The sequence below is a fragment of the Idiotropiscis lumnitzeri genome, chromosome 2 (assembly GCF_059441095.1).
Source record: "Idiotropiscis lumnitzeri isolate Australia: NSW breed Sydney's pygmy pipehorse chromosome 2, RoL_Ilum_1.0, whole genome shotgun sequence".
Lineage (NCBI taxonomy): Eukaryota > Metazoa > Chordata > Actinopteri > Syngnathiformes > Syngnathidae > Idiotropiscis > Idiotropiscis lumnitzeri.
The window spans coordinates 15,943,396-15,962,363 of NC_142392.1; the positions used below are offsets into that span (position 1 = coordinate 15,943,396).

General features: G+C 42.4%; 3 protein-coding genes across 5 annotated transcripts; 2 read left to right on the top strand and 1 right to left on the bottom strand.

The window, feature by feature from the left end:
• The first annotated feature begins 7,476 nt into the window (after positions 1-7,476).
• Positions 7,477-10,086, top strand: LOC148341799 (solute carrier family 13 member 4-like). Its single transcript, XM_088287957.1, has 4 exons — positions 7,477-7,490; positions 7,569-7,695; positions 8,645-8,782; positions 9,031-10,086. The coding sequence occupies exons 1-4, from the start codon at positions 7,477-7,479 to the stop codon at positions 9,166-9,168; spliced, it is 417 nt and encodes a 138-aa protein (XP_088144083.1). The 3' UTR covers positions 9,169-10,086.
• Positions 10,087-10,139: 53 nt separating this feature from the next.
• Positions 10,140-10,910, bottom strand: LOC148341800 (cytochrome c oxidase assembly factor 6 homolog). The gene is made up of 3 exons (XM_088288267.1): positions 10,762-10,910; positions 10,451-10,604; positions 10,140-10,357 (listed from the first exon to the last, which is right to left on the bottom strand). Exons 1-3 carry the CDS (start codon positions 10,791-10,793, stop codon positions 10,259-10,261), a joined length of 285 nt encoding a protein of 94 aa, XP_088144393.1. The 5' UTR covers positions 10,794-10,910; the 3' UTR covers positions 10,140-10,258.
• A 4,637-nt stretch (positions 10,911-15,547) lies between these two features.
• LOC148341801 (grifin-like) lies at positions 15,548-18,531 on the top strand. 3 transcript variants are annotated; one of them, XR_015839880.1, is made up of 6 exons: positions 15,548-15,907; positions 16,305-16,393; positions 16,476-16,671; positions 17,031-18,210; positions 18,302-18,369; positions 18,490-18,531. XR_015839880.1 is itself a non-coding variant. In XM_088282630.1 (4 exons), exons 1-4 carry the CDS (start codon positions 15,800-15,802, stop codon positions 17,175-17,177), a joined length of 540 nt encoding a protein of 179 aa, XP_088138756.1. In that variant the 5' UTR covers positions 15,548-15,799; the 3' UTR covers positions 17,178-18,531. The 3 variants fall into 3 exon arrangements, 1 of the variants encoding a protein (XP_088138756.1); XR_015839879.1 differs by having other exon boundaries at positions 18,302-18,531; XM_088282630.1 differs by having other exon boundaries at positions 17,031-18,531.
• The last annotated feature ends 437 nt before the right edge of the window (positions 18,532-18,968 follow it).

The window sequence follows — 18,968 nt, forward strand, 5'->3', positions numbered from 1 at the left end:
ACGCTTTTACTTACCCACTTGTAACATCATTGTCCATGTCCGCTGATGCTATTCCTGATAGTTTTGACCAGTGTGACGTTCTTCCTGTCATTTCAAGCATGTCGGAAGAGGAGTTAAGACAAAGTCAAAGAAATGACCCTGCTATAAATGAAATTATACACCATCTTGAAACAGGTGAAACATCTGCTCCGACTGTGCGGAAGGAAATCCCACAACTTCCCATATTTCTACGTGAAGTCAAAAAACTTGGGCTGCGAAATGGTGTTTTGTACCGAAAGAGAGACGTAGGTGAAATCCAATATCAACTCATTCTTCCTGAAAGCCTGAGACCCATGGCGTTAAAAAGTCTTCATGATGACATGGGCCATCTTGGGTTTGATCGTACTCTTGACCTAGCCAGAACCAGATTCTTCTGGCCAAAAATGGCATCAGACATTGAAGAAAAGATAAAAACTTGTCCCAGGTGCATCTGCCGAAAAACACTGCCAGAGAAAGCCGCACCTTTGGTGAACATACAAGTTACCAGACCCCTCGAGTTAGTATGTATTGACTTTTTGTCAATTGAACCAGACAGCAGTGCTACAAAAGATGTCCTTGTAATCACAGACTATTTCACAAAGTACGCAGTTGCAACCCCTACTTCAAACCAAAAGGCTCGAACTGTAGCGAAAGCCCTATGGGAGAACTTCATCATCCATTATGGTTTCCCGGAGAAGCTTCACAGTGATCAAGGGGCAGACTTCGAATCAAAAACTATCAAAGAACTGTGTGACTTTGCTGGAATACGGAAAGTGAGAACTTCACCCTACCATCCCAGAGGAAACCCTGTTGAAAGATTCAATAGGACATTACTAAACATGTTAGGTACACTTAAAGATGAAGACAAGAGGCATTGGCATGACTTTGTGAAACCACTTGTACACGCATATAACTGTACCAGACATGACAGTACAGGTTTTACGCCTTACGAGTTATTGTTTGGTAGGCAGCCTCGACTACCAATAGACCTTGCCTTCAATCTTCCTCTGAACCAACGTCAACAACAATCTCATTCGCAGTATGTTAAAGCCCTCAAATCTCATCTCCAAGAGAGTTACCAAGTGGCAATCAAAAATGCTGCTAAGACTGCTGAACGTAATAAAAGCAGATATGACAAACATGTAACTGAATCTGTCCTAACTGTTGGAGATCGTGTACTTGTGAAGAATGTCCGAATTAGGGGAAAGCACAAGTTGGCTGATAAGTGGGAGTCTGTTGTCCATGTGGTTGTGAGTCAAAAGGATAACTTGCCTGTGTATACAGTAAGACCAGAGTATCACGATGGTCCTACGAGAACTCTTCACAGAGACCTTTTGTTACCATGTGGATTTTTGCCAACTGCCCCAGTGAATTCTACTGAGGTCAAAGACAAGCCTCGTCGGCCGAACACACGACGACATCAAAGGCCTGATCCTGAAGAAGCTGAACCTGAGTACAACTCTGAGGAAGAGGATAACTACCCCTCGTGTTACCCATCAGGTCCTCCACAGGAGATCTCTAGGTCACTTGAGGAATACAAAATAGTTCTTCCCAGAATTCATTCAAATCTTCCTGATGGACCACATAAATCGAATAATGCTAAAGATTCCGATCTTTTGACATCGCCCGATAATACTCCAAAAGATTTATCGGAAACTGACAAATTGCCTGAAGTGGAAAAATTTGCGGAGCTGGATAATGTCCTGACATCTAAAAAGGAAGGAGAACGGAATTCTCATCTCAATGATATGGACACATTCCCAGATTCATATGAGACAAATAATGAGGAAACAAGTCAAACTCAAGGAAATGAAAAGGAATCAGAACCTGTTGACAATGAAGAAATTGTCCCAGAAACAGAACAAGTAGTCAGAAGGTCTTCTCGAGAGAAAACAAAACCCAAACTGTTGACCTACCCCCAATTAGGGAACCCTCTTGTCAGCATAGTTCAATCTTTGTTCCAAAGTTTAAGTGAAGCTGTAACAAATTCAATTGAGACTCATGAGATTAAAGTAGTTTAACTATGCATTATGCAAAGGGACTTGCATAGATTTAAGTGGGGAGTGTGTAACCCTGGTTAACATAGCCTCATAAAATAAGAGCCTGTTATTAAAACAGTCATTAACAAAATATTCATTGTGGATGCGGGAAAAATGATCAACATGACATAGAAATATATTAAAAGGTTAAAAACTGGTAAATTCATTGTTTAATTAGTGTTTTTGTAATTCTTCAAAATGATTCAGCGCTAATTCAACGCTTTTATTTTGAAAGGCACGTAGCGACATAATGCCGTTAGTCACGTGACTAGAAATGCGCACTTTATTTTATTCTTCTCATACTTGATAAAGAAGCTGAAGGAGAACTACGGTTAAACGAAAGAGAGACCGAGCTATTCAATGTTATTTTTGTATGTTGAAGGAGTCGTTTTTGAGTTTTCCAACCTGTCCTTCAATTGGTGATGCACTAATTACTGAACGGGTCTTGGTGAGTTTCAGACTTTTATTGTATTTTATTTCATGCAATGAACATTTTAGTTGTATTGGTCAAATGAAAAAAAAGAAAAGAAACCTTTCAATGTAAATGTATATTGTTTTATTTTAAGTAATGGCTGTAAAAGGTGAATTGATGCTTAATTGAATGCTAGTTGTAGTTTCCCTGCAATGTTTTCCATTCTTCACCGGCCACCTCCATTATTTAAACTGCGTCATTGTGTGAGCATCGATTTCATTCGACGAGAAAACGAGTTTAATTTGCATTTGATGCCACCTGATGTAATATTTAGGTTTTGTATAAGTATTATTTTGTTGTTATGATAGGCCATTAAAGTTTGGTTCAGAAACTTCTGAGCTAAATGACGGAGCTGAACTCTTGAACGAGACACAAGATGGCGAGCCACCCACGAGCCCTTGAGCTGTTTCTCACGCAGGAGCGGAGAGCAGTTACTGGACGTTGTGTTGATTCATCAACCTGGTAGGATTAATCCGTTTTCTACTCTGCTACACTGCAGTGGATTCCCGGAACACAGGATTGACTATTCAGGACAACTAGAGGAACACAAATATTCAAACAAGACACTTGGACATTGGGATCGATTCAGTCTTTTGCTGAATTGTTTTTGAGTTTTGTACATTGTGTCACATTTATTTTTGTAAACCATGCATGATAATGCTGTAACGGTATTATTGAAATGTTGACTGTGTGAACCACATCCAGTGAAATGGTTGAAAATTGAAGTTAGACTTAACTGATCAAACAAAATACTTACTTCTTACTGAACTTTATTCAACAAAGTGAGGTAAGGTAATTGAGTATAGATTAGGTAAGATTTGAACATAAAATTAGACTTTATTAAACAACAACCCGGGTTGAAATTATATTTTCCAAACTAAATAATAGTTGAACAGAAAAGGATATTGATAAAGAAAAATTCACTTGAAAGAAAGGGGAAAACATTTTTCCTTTGGGTCAACTGTGTGTAAATTGTATGTCAATTGTGTGTAATTGTATGTCATTTCTATGTCTACAACTGTTATTTACTAAATTACGCCGGCAGTTCAAACTTATTCTATTGTCTGTGGTCCTTTATTTGGTTGTTAATATTATCTATATCTATATCTTAATAGTCGAACCTAGTACTGGTCTATAATTAACTGTAATCACTCTAGAGGTGTTACATTTTCACTCCACGTTCCGCCATGCCGTTACTTTGGGGGAAATGCGGGCTGGACGTGATATGTTGGAAATCATACCTTTCAGCGAAGTTCTTGAACAGCTCCGCAGAAAACTGAGGGCCATTGTCAGTCCGGACTTCCTCAGGAATGCCGAACCGGCTAAAGGTGCTTTTCATCTTTCCAATCACGGTTTCACTGTTTGTTCTAGGTAGATTGAGGATTTCCAGCCACCTTGAATAGTAGTCGATTATGACAAGGTAGTTTCGACCTTTGTACTCACAGAGATCGGCTGCTATTTTCTGCCAAGGCAGGTCTGGAAGTGGTGTGGTGATTAAGGGTTCACGGTTCTGACTGGGTCGGTTGATGTTGCAATGTTGGCAGGACTGTATAAGTTCCTTCACGTCGCTGGCTATGCCTGGCCACCAGATAGCATTATTATAGCGCTGTCTACACTTTGTTAGTCCCTGGTGACCATGGTGGATCTTTTGAATCATGTGGTCACGCATGCTACCTGGGATGACGATCTGATTGCCGCGGAGCAGGACTCCGTTAAGTTCACTCAGTGTTCCACGCTCGTGAAAGTATCGCTTGGCTGGGATGGCTGTAGTTTTAATGCTGTCTGGCCAGCCGTTTTTAACATAGTTGAGGACACGTTGCAACTCACTGTCCGTTTCCGTTTTCTCTTTGATTTGGTCCAGGATTGGCCTCCTCACCCCTATGCTCTCCTCTATAGCATCCACATAGGCCTGTATCTCTCCTTCCAGGTCGCTGGTTTCAGTGGTCTGCAATGGGCACCTTGACAGGGCGTCGGCAGCAACGAGGTTCTTCCCCGGTACGTACACGGCGGTAGGGTTGAATCGCATCAGTCGGATCAGGAGGCGCTGGCAGCGGAGGGGCGTAGCATCAAGGTCCTTTGAGTTGATTAGTGTGACCAGTGGCTTGTGATCTGTGTAAAGCTGGTATGACTCTAATCCACACAAGTACTGATAGAAGCGCTCGGATGCCCAGACACCAGCCAGGCATTCTTTTTCGATTTGGGCGTATTTCCTCTCAGCGTCCGTTAGCGTCCGAGAACAGAAAGACACAGGCCGAAGCTTCCCGTCGTGCTCCTGCATCAATAAGCCACCTAGGCCGTAGCTGCTAGCATCTGAGCTAACCACTGTTGGTCTCTGAGGATCAAAGTAGGCCAACACTGGTGCAGAACAGATCTGAGTTTTCACATCTTTGAAAGCACTTTCTTGTCGGGGACCCCAAATCCACGCTCTCTCGGTCTTGAGAAGGTCATTCAAAGGTTGGAGTCGGGTGGACAGGTCGGATACATAGCGACCTACATAGTTCACCATCCCTAGGAACCGACGTAGTTCTGGGACGTTCTCCGGGGCGCTCATGTTTGTGATCGCAGCAACTCTCGCTGGATTGGGTTTGATGCCATCTTTGCTCACAACTTGTCCTAAGAAGTCCAATACTGGTCGAGATAGCTTGCACTTGTCTTTGTTGAGCTTTAGACCCGACTTCTCTATGGTTTCCATCACCTTTCTGAGTCTCACGTCGTGCTGTTGTTTGCTTTCTCCGCTGACCAGGATGTCATCCATATAGCATATCACACCCTCATGCCCTTGTAGTAATTCAGACATTTTCCTCTGAAATATTTCGGGTGCTGAAGTGATGCCGAACGGCATCCTCCTGAAGCAGTACCTTCCCAGGGGGGGTGATAAAGGTTGTCAGCAGAGCGGACTCTTTATCCAATGGAATCTGCCAGAAACCGCTGGCCGCATCCAGGCTTGAGAAGACTGTACTCCCTGCTAGCTTGGGGAGGAGGTCATCAATCGTGGGAAGAATGAAGCGTTCTCGTTCAACGCTTTCATTGAGCTTCTTCAAGTCGACGCAGATTCTGAGACTTTTGGTCTTTTTGACGACTGGGACCATCGGTGCGCACAATGGCGTTGGCTGAGTCACTTTTTCGATAATCCCCATGGATTCCATGCGTCTTAGTTCTTCCTCTACTTTGGGAAGTAGTGGGACCGGAACACGACGAGGTGTGGCCAGACTGTATGGCTTTGCTCCCTTTTTAAGCACTATCCTCACGGGATCTCCCTTTAAGGTTCCTAGTTCACCGTACACGTCATTGATTTCGTTCAGTCTTTTAATCATGCCCAATTTGGTAGCCACTGCACGACCAAGCAGATTCTCTCCACTGGATTTTACAACAACTACTCTAAAGTGACAGTCCCGCAGCTTGTTCTGGATCTCAGCTTGGGTTTTGGCAATAAACTGTCCCCTGGTAGCGACCATGCCGCCTGGACTTCCTAGAGATGTTCTCACTGGGTTTAGCTGGGGTTTTTTAGCTAGGCTATTGTAAGTAGCCTCCGTGATGACTGATGTATCAGCTCCCGAGTCTATTTTAAATGTCACTGGAGTGTTGCATATGCTCAGTACTGTGTGCCATGGTGGTTCATCCTCTGTTATCACTTCGTTCACATTTGCTTGGTTTTCAGTGAGTGAGCCGAGGAAGACAGACTCCTCTTCATCACTTTTACAGTTATCTGTATTTTCTATTATCTCTCGCACACTCTTTGTGTAACAAACAATTGCAAAATGTCCCACCTTCTTGCACTTGTTGCATCTCCTTCCTTTAGCTGGGCATTCGTCGGTCTCACTGTGTTCTCTGTTACATTTTCCACACTTTCCATCTTTGGTTTTATCTCTTTTTAGCCTGCCAGCATTAGCCACGCTTTTATTATAGTTTCGCTTCCCTTTGTGTTGGAAGGACTTTACTTCATCCACATTATCTGACGATCCATGTTGTAGGTTCTGTCCTTTAATTAGCTCATCGTGTCTCGCCATCTCTATTGCACTACGTAGGGTCAAATCTTGCTTCATTTGCAGCTTTTGAGACAGTTGTTTGTCACGAATTCCTATGACCAATCTATCTCTCATTTGTTCTTCCTTTTGGGCGCCAAAGTCACAATTTTCAGCTAGCTCATAGAGTTGTCTGATAAACACTTCCACGTTTTCACCAGGCTGTTGCACTCTGGAGTGGAACTTAGCTCTTTCATAAATGACGTTCCTTTTCGGGATGAAATGGGCGTCAAACTTTGCTAACACTGTTTCATATTTTTCTGCATCTGCTTCGGTGTCGAACGTGAAAGACTTGAATATGTGCTCAGCCTCTGCTCCCATTGCATAAATCAGCGCACTGACCTGCACCGACTCATCCTCCTCCATTAGTTTAGTAGCGACTCTGTACCGGGAAAATCTCTGTCTCCAGTCAGGCCACGCCGCCGGCTTCGTGAAGTCCAGCGCATCGGGAGGTGAAAACTTTGCCATGGCGATGCACAAATGTCGTCTTTCACGCTTCTTTTCCTTCCCCTTCAAAAGCGTTTACTTCTGACACCATGTGGCGTTATGTTGTACGCGCGAATCAGAGTTACAATAGTAACAATGAGGCTTGACTCCCGTTAGCAGTGCAAACACAGTTAGCCTTTATTTAACGTCTGCCAAGCACACATCGCGACAGTTCCCATACGCGCTCACGCACGCAAAGCATCATGGTCAATGTAGGCTGAACAATTCACCATTCGTGACAGGACATAAATCACGGAACGCAACAACGAGACGTCCAACAATTCGCAGCTTGTGCTCATGAGCATGGGGAATCTTCCAACAATGAACTGCCGGCGTGAAGTCCTCAACTCATTCACTACCAACTGAGTTAAAAAAAAAAAAAAGACGTATTTAGCCGTCAATGGTATTGAGTGAGTTAAATAGTCTCGCAATTAAGAGCATGACGAGTGACAGGTGCGTGACGGGTGGGCGCGTCTCTCCATGACGACCTGACCCGGAACGAAGCGCTGGAAGGAAACGCCCTCACCCCAGCTGGGCAAAACCAAACACAAACACACAACAGGACACCCTGCTCGCATGCCTGCTGGTGTCGGCGGTCACCGAGTTCGCCTCCAACCCGGCGACGCTCACTGTCTTCCTGCCGATTCTCTCCGCACTAGTACGTTCCGCCTCAACATGAGTTTGAAAACACATTCGATGATAATTCGTGCGGAGGACTGAAAGTGGCAAAATTAAATAAATAAATACACTGTGAAGTGTTTAATTGTCATTAACTCATTGAGTGCCATTGACGGCTAAATACGTCAAAGATCCATTTTTTTACTCGGCTGATAGTGAATGAGTTAATTAATTAAATGTGGAATTAAATAAATAAATGTGTCATTAATTAAATGATCAATGATTATACGCAAACAAAATTCTACATAATTATTTCTGTATTTAATTAATTATTTCACGGTCTCATTCATTATTTTTATCTGTCAAACTTGCCCATCAAAATTTTGGTGGGCAGGTCCTAACACCTGATTCGTTGGGCTGCACATCAAGTCAAGGCAAATCAATTCCAGATTAATGGGTTGATGCCAACCGAGTGACTAGTGAAAATATTCCGATAGATTGAGTGATGCAATTCACCTCTACATTGGTTTTAAATACAAGTCTCGACCGCTCAATCAAGGGATCTCATGAAAGGCCTCCATCGTCGTCGCCGCCATGTTTGCAACCATTTCTGGCCAAAGCAACAACTAAGACAAGATTTGAGTTTGTCTGCGTTTAGCCCCGCCCACTAACTTTGACGGGCGAGTTTGACCGATAAAATTAATTCATGAAACACAACAACGCGGGACCACGAAATAATTAAATCCATACATGATGAATTAAATACAGAAATAATCAGATTTTTTTTTTTCATATAATCATTGATAATTTAGTTAAAGACGTTTCTTTATTTAATTCCACATTTAATTAATAACTGAAACATTTAATTAATTGATGACAATTTTTAATTAATTTATTTCATTTTGGCACTTTCAGTCCTCCGTAGATTCTGGAGTTAATGCATCAACAAATATTTGAAATTGCTGTTTCCTCTGACTGTCTTTTCGCAGTCCGAGACTCTGCGCATCAACCCCTTGCACACTTTAATCCCCTCCACTATGTGCGTGTCATTCGGGGTCATGCTTCCAGTGGGGAACCCCCCCAACGCCATCGTCTTCAGCTATGGACACCTGCAGATCAGCGACATGGTACGCCGCACTCGCACATTCCCCAAATCACATGCGCTCGCACACCTGCCAGCACCAGAAGGCTTGGGAGGCTTTTATGGAATGAAAAGTTGGATTTTGTAAGTCTTGGCAAAGGATTAAGTGTCGAAGCCACATAATTCATCCATAGCTCCTTCCTATGACGTGATTTTTTTTCTTTAACCCCCAATACAGAATCTACCTTAGCTCAATAAAGCTTTGCGTATATGCATCTCTTTTTCAACCACCAGGTGAAAGCAGGCTTCGGGGTGAACCTGATCGGCGTTGCCGTGGTGATGTTGGCCATCACCACGTGGGGGATTCCCCTCTTTAATTTGACAGAGTTTCCAGCCTGGGCAGTGGCTGCAAACGTCACCAGCAGCTTATAGTCTCCGTCTTCCAAAAACGAGCCGTCCACAGAGTGAGTGTTCTAGTCTTTCTATAGAGGGAGCGACATGAAGTCTTGACTGAACTTATGGGAAGAAATTGGATTGAGGGAAGGCGAAGCTGCTGATGGTGGAAATCTACAATTCACAATGAAAGCTGTAATATATATATATTTTATATCCTTAAATGTATGTAATTACTGTCACTGCATGATGACATTTCAAAGTTCCCTCTACTGTACAGTACGTCATGGGGGAGAACAGAGATTTTTTTTTTGAAGAAATGTCATGACAAGATTACATGATAAAGAATCAAATACAAAGGTGCATGTTTTCCCTATAAAGGTCGATGCAATCTTGAGGAAGGAAAAAAAAAAATCCTAAGTCACTCCGTGGAAACGAGGCAAGGACTTTTGGAGTCACAGCAGATCAATTTTAGGAAAAAAACTCAAATGTTTTACTGTTGAATAATAAGCTGCTCATGGATGAATGTTGTCTCGGAGATGTGAAGGAGTCTTTGTGTACAAAGGATGAGCGCACATATTTGCATTTTATGATCATCAATGTTCCATTAAGATAAAAGTACGAACATCATGTTCAGAACATGTACTTCGCAAAAAAAAAAAAAAAAAAAAACGTAAAAGGTGTTTTATATCTTTACACAGTGGAATGTGGGACTTTATCATCCAGCTCAAGCAAAATTATCTCATAGGCAGAATCACCAAGACTATATACTACTATACATGTATTCTTTTCTTTGTAATTTATTCAAGTTGTCGCGCTGAGTGCAACTCAGTGGATTTGCCTATTTTTGTAAATACATACAGACTTGTAACATAAAGAGCTGGTTCTGTACATTTGCAGACATGAGAGTTAGGAAGACCAAATACGTGCACAAGAATAAAATACTTTCAACCACTATCTATTGTTATTTTTTTCCTTCAAATGTGTGCATGGTCACAAGGGACACACAATGCAACTTGAAGCTTTATTCACAATAATATATTTGAAAATCATAATCAACTAGAATATGAAATGATTGCAAGTCCTCGAGGCCTGAATGTGACAATTTTTTTTTAATCTATTTTAGGGATTAGGAGGGTTGCCGGGGGCCTTCAGAAGGTGTGAACCCCTCTGTTTGCATCTTCTCTTTATATTTCAAGAAGTCCCTCCTTTTACCGAAATACTTGACCTGCAAGCAAAGATTTGTATTAAAAATGACACTGAAGACAATGACAAAAAAATGGCTTTGCAAGACAAGGAAAAGGGGGGGGGGGTAGTTTACCCACTGAGCAGGACACTTTGATTCAAAATCACTTTGGAAGCTCTGGCAGGATGCAACCTTGTCATTGTTGTCATCCAGACATTTCCATAATAAATCCCTGGCATCCCAGCAAGTCTTTCGTTCTACTGCGTTTGGAGCTGCCATCGCCTCTTGACTGTGGATAGAGGGAATCAGAAAAGGTAAACACGTGTTTGTTTGTTTTGTATTAAGGAATTACATGATGCTACGAGTATAAATGAGCACAAACAGGACATTTAGCACACGATCAGTGTGTGGAACGAATAATTGTTCGTTAGCTGCTGAATACTCACACGATCAAATTTGAGGGGATATAGTCCAACATAAATCTATTGTTTTTACATATAGACCACAAACGGTGTACATTTACAAGGCGTACGAGGCTACGGCATGAACATAAGCGAAGGACAGTTCTTTTCCGTCGCGCGTTGATGACGTCACAGGCCAGTCATTGGAAAGGTTGGGTCAAGCTTTCAAGCTTAAGGTCGTAAAAAAAAATATTAGCGTTGAAGACGGTTTTCCCCCCCAAAATGTAGTTTTAAACGTTATTATACATAAATGTTCGTGACTTTTGCGTCTAGCTCGTCGAAGAAACCCTGCTGCTCAAAGTTAACAGCAGATGGCGATGTTTGCCAACAATACTTTTTTATTAAATAGGTTTTGCAGTCATTTCACATATTTCAATGCAATAGGTCAGATAGGGATCAATCATGACGTGATATAAAATATTATATAGTGCTTTATTATCCAGCGTATCCTTTACGTTGTATAACTGAGCTATTGTTTTTGATCATTTTAACTTTGTGTTCTACAGATGTGATTCGCAACACCAATTCTCATTCAGATGAACACCCAGAAAGTTGGTTTCTCTTGCTTTCGTAATATCAATACTATCAATGTTAATTTGAGCACCAATGTCTGTCCTACTGTTACTGAATATCATGAAATTAGTTTTGAAATAATAATCATCACCCAATTTAGTTGTATTTACATCAAACCTGACTTTTATTCTTTTCATTTTTGTGAAACCACATTCGGCACCTGTAATACATCTTCCACACAATAAACTAAATGCTATATATCAGAACAAACCAGCTTTATATTTTCTAAATAACTTGAAATGCATTTTATTGCAAATACGATCCATGGTATTGAAAGCCTTTTTACGGTCACCAAAAACACTGACAAATGGTTTTCATATCAAGCGCAGTGGATATTTCTTTAGTTATATATATATATATATATATATATATATATATATATATATATATATATATATATATATATATATATATATATATATATATATATATATCGATATAGATATAGATAGATAGATATACTGTAAGCTTTGAAATTACATCACCAACGAAATCAAAGCTTTTGTACGTATTGCAACGTTTGTTCCAGGCTTTGAAACGACATCACCCAATTTTTTGCGGTTACACGGCAGGATTTAAGTTGCGAACACTTCTCGGCACCATCTCGTGAGTCGGTTGTTGCTCGCTGATTATCGTTTCTAGTTGAGTTGGGCCCATAAGTCCACAATCCCGAACATGAGGTCGCCAATCGTCGCGACGCTTGTTTTCATCATTGCCATATGGAAAACCTGTACAGGTGAGCCAAATATTCACTTCGTTCACTTTGACTAATATAGTTCGCATCTATAATGGAGTTTTCGGGTCAAGCCTCGAGCATCTCATTTCATTGGATGTATTTTTGCCATCATTTTGATTGGGCAGGCGCTACCGGTGAAACAAAACTGCCCTTACCTTATAGAACTGCAACATAATGTGTATTATTTAATTTCATGTTAATTTCTGTTGAATTATTTCATCTTTAATTATTTTTTTGGGGGGATCATTTTTTTTTCATATTGCACTGGAGAGGGGGAGCTCTCCAATCTCGTTGTTCACTGAGTACAATGACAACATAGGGCATTCTGATTCTGTTTCTGGTTTTGATTTTTGGAAGAAAAAAAAAAAACTGTACAGTGATATGAGTACAAAATAATACTGGTTTCCAGGAACAAGAATCCCCTGCATCACGTGCGGCCTTGATTGTCTTGTAGCGCCTCCCTGAGGGCAGCACTTGAAATGACTCAGAACAATGCACCAACATGTCAAGTCTGTCCTGGTCATTCCATGACAATCAATTGGACTTTCAATTTCTCCTGCATGTGCAATGAAAGAGGTCACACATAGATGTTGACGTGTTTCTCATCTTGTCGTTTCAGCGCTGTCAACATGTCCGTCAGGATGGCTGAAATACAATCAACACTGTTACTACTTCTCCACATGGCAGGCGACTTGGTGGGATGCTGAGTATCACTGTCTGTCCAAGGGAAGCCACCTGGCCAGCCTCTGGTTCCCTGGGGAACGTGTAAGACGTCCGCCCCCGTCTCAGTCTGTCTCTTGCTCTGCCTATCTGTTTCTTTCACTCTTGTGTATTGATCTCTCTTCCAACCCCTTTTATGCAGCACTGGTTGTCTAGGCGTTTCCACGGGCCACAGGCCTGGATAGGCCTGTGGCGTAAAGACGGCAATTCCCATCATTGGCATTGGACAGACGGAACGCTTTACTTTTACAGAGCTACGTAAGTAGCATTACAGTCCTGCTCACTTGTCATTTCAAGTTTTGATGATGATGATAATAGCAACTGCACAATCCAATTTTTCCAAGTGTTACAAGAACAAGGTCGGAGGGGAAAAAAAATGACATGACGAGATCAGGAAAAATCCCTCCTTCATGAACAAAATCATTGCAAGACATAAAGAAACAATCCTCACTGACATTTCTCACGAGCAAAGTCATTTTCTTGAGGTGAACAGGAAGTCCCAATTGGCGTCTTTGGCTCGTGTTGTGACTTCCAAATGTCAAAGAGGCAAAAGCGAGTTTTTGCTGGCTCGTTTGTTTGCTGTATGGGATGGCAGAACGTCCACGCTTGACACTACGGCCCGTCAAAAGCAGTCGTCTCTTGTATTTACCGATGGCGCAGACGTTGCCTAATCGTGCTCAAACTCCAGCAGTCCCTTTCCCGACTGGCTTGTGTGTGAAATGTATAGGCGGGTTGGTGGGGAGTCCTTGTCTGCTGTGGCTCTTTGGCAACATCTCTGCATTGATACTTTGTCTGTTTTAGGACTTGGGGTAAAATGGGCCCTCATAATTGTGCTGTAACTACGAGGGCTTCTGTTAAGGATCACGCATGTCGAAGTCACCTGGCGTTCGTCTGCAAGCGTCACTTGGGTGAGTACATGCCGTGTCGGTTTGCACTGTTGGAGGTAACGCATTACAATACAAATGATGCCTTACAGCAGCGGTGTCAAACTCTGGCCTGCAGTGTCATTGTATTTGGCCAAAGGACTACTATACCATTTTACATTGTAAATGATAATAGTCATTTTAAAAACTAAACATTGTATTGCATTAAAAATAGAATCATAATTTTCAATAAAAGATAAGCATTGATACTGTTTTTAAAAAGTGAAATGCTGTTTTACTTTTCAGCCCACTGTATTTGAGTTTGACACCCCTGCCTTACAGTAATTAAGGAGTAATGACACAATATAATATGAATAAATGAATCGTCCGGAAAATACGGGAAAATACGGTAGTTAAAACGCCTTTAACCACATGTTTATGAAATAACTGATTTACAACATGTAAAGCCTTTTTAGAATTTGGAAAAAATCGACACGGAAATCGCGATCTCAGACTACACGATTTGGAGATCGTCAAAGCTGCGGTTTGGCTGCACGTTCACAAAGCAGGTCTTCATTTGATATTTGGCTTTCTGAGTCAATTTCTGACTGGCCTAATCTGAGCTCTGCCATATTCCCTTGGTATGACGTCACACTTTCGAGTTTGTCGCTCGGCATAATCGAGCTTCGGAAAACTATTATTTTTGTCAAATATTCCAAGTAAAGAAAATGTTTTCATGCTTTATTATTTGTATTATGTGTAATGAATTTACTTGTGACACAGATTTACTACCTCACACTTTTTAAAAAAAGCAAGTAAGAAATTAGTTAGAAAAATCACATTCTTAAATCTTACATTTTGGTGGTAACTTGCAACACTGTGAGTGGCTAGTTCAGAAACAGTTCTTCACGCATATCTTCAAATGATTGCGGAACTCATTCAATCCATAAGACATACGTTTTCAAAAATGTAGTCCCCGCCTCCCAAAGACGTATTTATACATCTAAGCCTTTTTTTTTTTTTTTCTTGCGTCATAACTTCTTGTTTTTATAGCATTACAACACAGTATTCTGTTGGCCTCGCAAAATCAGTCAAAATCCAGAAAAACACTGGAATTGAGGGGTTTCCTCTCGTGAAAATGTATGCCATTAATGAGTTAACAGAGTTATTTCCAACTTCTCTCTCACCGGACTCTTGTATTTTACGAAGAATTTAAGCCATCATGCTCTAAAAGTAAGAGTAGGCCTAGCATGACAAACAACATTTACTTATCTTCTAACAGTTTCTCTTTTCTAATTGTATCCATGCAGATGAGACCCCGATAACTCTTCCCACTTGCAGAAAATGTCCTGACCTCACTTGCAGAAAATGTCCTGACCTCACCTGTCCTGCATATCCCACATTGCTTGCTACTCCTACCAGCCCTTCTCCTACCTGCCCTCCTACTACCTGCCCTCCTACTACCTGCCCTTCTCCTACCTGCCCTCCTACTACCAGCCCTCCTACTACCAGCCCTCCGACTACCAGCCCTCCGACTACCAGCCCTCCTACTACCAGCCCTCCTACTACCAGCCCTCCGACTACCAGCCCTCCTACTACCAGCCCTCCTACTACCAGCCCTCCTACTACCAGCCCTCCTACTACCAGCCCTCCTACTACCTGCCCTTCTACTACCTGTCCTCCTACTACCTGCCCTCCTACTACCAGCCCTCCGACTACCAGCCCTCCGACAACCAGCCCTCCGACTACCAGCCCTCCGACTACCAGCCCTCCGACTACCAGCCCTCCGACTACCAGCCCTCCTACTACCAGCCCTCCTACTACCAGCCCTCCTACTACCAGCCCTCCTACTACCTGCCCTCCTACTACCTGCCCTCGTACTACCTGCCCTCGTACTACCAGCCCTCCGACTACCAGCCCTCCGACTACCAGCCCTCCGACTACCAGCCCTCCTACTACCTGCCCTCCTACTACCTGCCCTCGTACTACCTGCCCTCGTACTACCAGCCCTCCTACTACCTGCCCTCCTACTACCAGCCCTCCTACTACCAGCCCTCCTACTACCAGCCCTCCTACTACCAGCCCTCCTACTACCTGCCCTCGTACTACCTGCTCGACCTTGCCTGCTGCTATGCCGACCAGTTGGGAGCCAGAGATCTGCGCCAGCTCAGCCAATCAGACCTTGTGTTCCTCCCACGACATCACATGCTCTTGCCTGCTCGCCATGTTTGCTAACCCGGTGAGTTGATGGTTTGTGCTATTAACGCTCAGGTGCAATTTTTAATCTGTGTTTTGTCCATCAGTCGTAAAAACATTCGACACCTTCAGCCATCAAACTGAAGCGCCTGCTCGACTTATGCGTGCCGACTTGTGATTTTCTTCTATTAGATGGGAAACTTTATATAGGCGGCCACTTGAGTGAAGTGGGGGGGAAAAAAGTGGAGCAATGTCAAATACCATTTACGAAAACGTGTTTTGTGGCGACAAAAATGTGTTTTGCGTGTAAAAGACCTTCCCAAGTGTACGCACAAAATAGGTTCTCTTTCGGGACATCTTGGGAAACAGTTTGTCCATGAAAAAAGTTGTACACAAAGTTCATCATGTAGTTGTCATTTTTCTCAACTGTGTGGGCGCAGAGCGGCGGCTTCAAGGCTGCCCTCAACGATGGTCTCAGCGTGAACCGCCGCATCATCATCAGAGGACGGGCCAATTCCAAAGCAGAGAAGTAATAGCCCCCGTGCTCCCCACTCCAAAAAAACAAAGGGCTCTTACGTGCACCACAACCTCGTTGCGTGTCTGTGCTACAGGCTCATCGTCAACTTGCTGGTGCGCGACGACGGCAGCGACAACGGTGAGAATGACAACGCGACGGCGCTGCGCTTGGCGTTCCACTTTGAAAGCAAGACCATCATCCTCAACTCCAAATTGGATGACTTGTGGGGCCAAAAGCAGACTGTGGACTTTCTCAACCAGCGCCCCTTTGGACCCGGACTCGAGTTCAAGGTCACACCAATCGCTTCCTCGTCATCCAAACTGAACAACCTGTCAGATTATAAGAACAGTTGGCCCAATATTTTGGAAGTTTTCCTCATGAAGCTTTTTCTAGTCAGCGTCTCTGTGAGGATAAGTCTTAAAACCTGTCAAATCCAAACCATTTGAATATTTGCAAAGGTTGAAGTGGGCACAAATAGGATGGCTATATCAATTTTTAAAACTGCGGAATTCAGCGGTTTTAGCTGAAGCGTTTTTGATTGTCCTGCGTGTGCTATAAGATTGACCGGTATCCAGTCTTGTCATTTGTGTACCTGTAATGTTTACTGACTGAGGAGCGCCAGTTGACTTTTTGTCTCGTTGCTGTCCAGGTTGTCATCTTGTGTGACGCTGACACTTTCCGCCTGACCTTAAACGACATCCACCATCTGAATTACACGTACCAAGTTGAAGATCTGCAAGGCATCAAGTGGCTGGAGGTGTGGTATGTGATGCTGAGTAGCGTCCAGCTGAAGTGACGTCGTCATCGACCGCCGCTTCCAGCTGTCTGCATTTCCAATTCCGGTCTGGTCCGTCATTGTGCGAAGAGAAATTAGCTCAATTTCAGGTTTCTTTTATCACTTATTGCTCCCAACTTGTGTTTCTGTCCTAGATTAGCTTTGTAACAATAAGAAAATCTCAATGTTCACGGTGATTGTGGTAATTATTGGAAGATAATAATGTCATGCTGTGGAAAAATGAAGTGCCAGGAATGTGAAGTATCGCAACTTTCTGCAACGCCAAAAAGTTCGAATGGGTTAATTTCAAGAAAATGATTGATGAAGTGACAATGTAAAAATCCCGTGTAACAAAACAATGACTTTCTTTCAACTGACGATGCAAACAAATGTGAAAAGAATAAAAAGCTCGCTAGCGGTTGCAACATGGTTACAAGCATACCTAAAGTGGAAGAAGCTCCACCAAACTTCACGTCTAGCGTTTGAAAGTAATTTAGTTTTCAAGTATGCACCAGACGGAAAGCGTGTCGCGGACTACAAACGTGGTAACATTTTTACGCCGACATCACTTCGATGTGAAAATGATTGGATTTGTGCAACAAGACGAGAGTCAAATTAGCGACTGCTTTGTCTGCAGCCCCCACTGCGCGAGCTGACTGTTATGGCACTTAACGTCACTGCTGAGTGGGAAATCAAATGCAAACGTTATTCAGACACGGCTGCTCAAAAGTCACGAGTGACGGACGAGCACAACCGAGATAATTTTAACTGCCAAAATATTATTTGTCATTTAATTTATTATAATTTTATTATTCATCAAACAATTGGCAAGTTGACTTTATTGATAATTTGTGTATAGTTGTCATGCAAGTTTTCTTTTCCTATTTGTGAATCGTTTGTACATGGAACAATAGGAAAGTAATTATATTGTTTGTTGCTCCGGGGACGTGTTTGAGAGTTGCACTGTTCATACTCATGCGCTCTTTACGTGGCAAGGCAAGTGCCGTCGGACATGATTGACAAGCTGAGTCTGTTTGGTCGGCTGAATAAGAAGGTAAACTTTCCCCTGTAAGATTACAGGTTAATATCCTGCTGGTTTTGTGTCTATAGTGGCAATGGTTAATATTTTCCGTTCTAATTGTCAGTTTCTGAAGTGACTTTTCTGCCAGCATTTGAAGCTCATTCCCCTCAGAATTATTGTGCAGTCATCGAGGTATGTTTTGCTGCTAACAACTATGTTTACACTTGATGGTGTTGCTGTGCTTTCTTTTCATTATCTTTGTAAATATTGTATATTGCAGTTGTATATTTATATTTTTTGTATGTTTTATAGTTTGACGGTGACAAATTAATAAATGTCAGCTGTGTAAGAAGATTCGAGACTTGTGATGATTATCTGACGGGAGTGAAAAAAATAGTAATGTGTCTTCTGTGTCGAGACTCCGATACGTGAGGTATTTGAAGCGCGCACCGAGAAAATGCTCGAGTGACGTAGGTGATGACGTCCGAAGCCGCGAAACCGGCAGTACCACGTGACCGGTTCAGGAAGCGCTTCAACAAGCGCAGTTTCTGATTTAAACAGCAACAAAACGTCGCGGAGGTTTCCCTTTTGTGAGGATTTGGGCACGTTTTGTGAGCAGGTTGTAATTCGCTTGTTGATTAATATCACTGTTAAGGAGCCATTCAGAATGATAAGAGAGTTTTCCCTGAACATTTTGATCTTATTACTACGAAAAACGTAATGAAAAAAAACTACATCAGGATCAAATCAAATTTTAATGGGATTATTTGTTACTATAAAGAGATGGGATA

Excerpts from the sequence above, each read along its gene's own strand:
- LOC148341799 (XM_088287957.1), top strand. Across the intron at positions 7,696-8,644 it reads TGCCGATTCTCTCCGCACTA|TCCGAGACTCTGCGCATCAA; the intron begins GTACGTTCCGCC and ends GTCTTTTCGCAG. Across the intron at positions 8,783-9,030 it reads ACCTGCAGATCAGCGACATG|GTGAAAGCAGGCTTCGGGGT; the intron begins GTACGCCGCACT and ends TTCAACCACCAG.
- LOC148341801 (XM_088282630.1), top strand. The coding sequence starts at position 15,800 with ATGCCGACCAGTTGGGAGCCAGAGATCTGCGCCAGCTCAGCCAATCAG. Across the intron at positions 15,908-16,304 it reads TCGCCATGTTTGCTAACCCG|AGCGGCGGCTTCAAGGCTGC; the intron begins GTGAGTTGATGG and ends GTGTGGGCGCAG. Across the intron at positions 16,394-16,475 it reads GCCAATTCCAAAGCAGAGAA|GCTCATCGTCAACTTGCTGG; the intron begins GTAATAGCCCCC and ends TCTGTGCTACAG.
- LOC148341800 (XM_088288267.1), bottom strand. The coding sequence starts at position 10,793 with ATGTTGGACTATATCCCCTCAAATTTGATCGT. Across the intron at positions 10,605-10,761 it reads ATCCCCTCAAATTTGATCGT|TCAAGAGGCGATGGCAGCTC; the intron begins GTGAGTATTCAG and ends CTCTATCCACAG. Across the intron at positions 10,358-10,450 it reads CAAAGTGTCCTGCTCAGTGG|GTCAAGTATTTCGGTAAAAG; the intron begins GTAAACTACCCC and ends CTTTGCTTGCAG.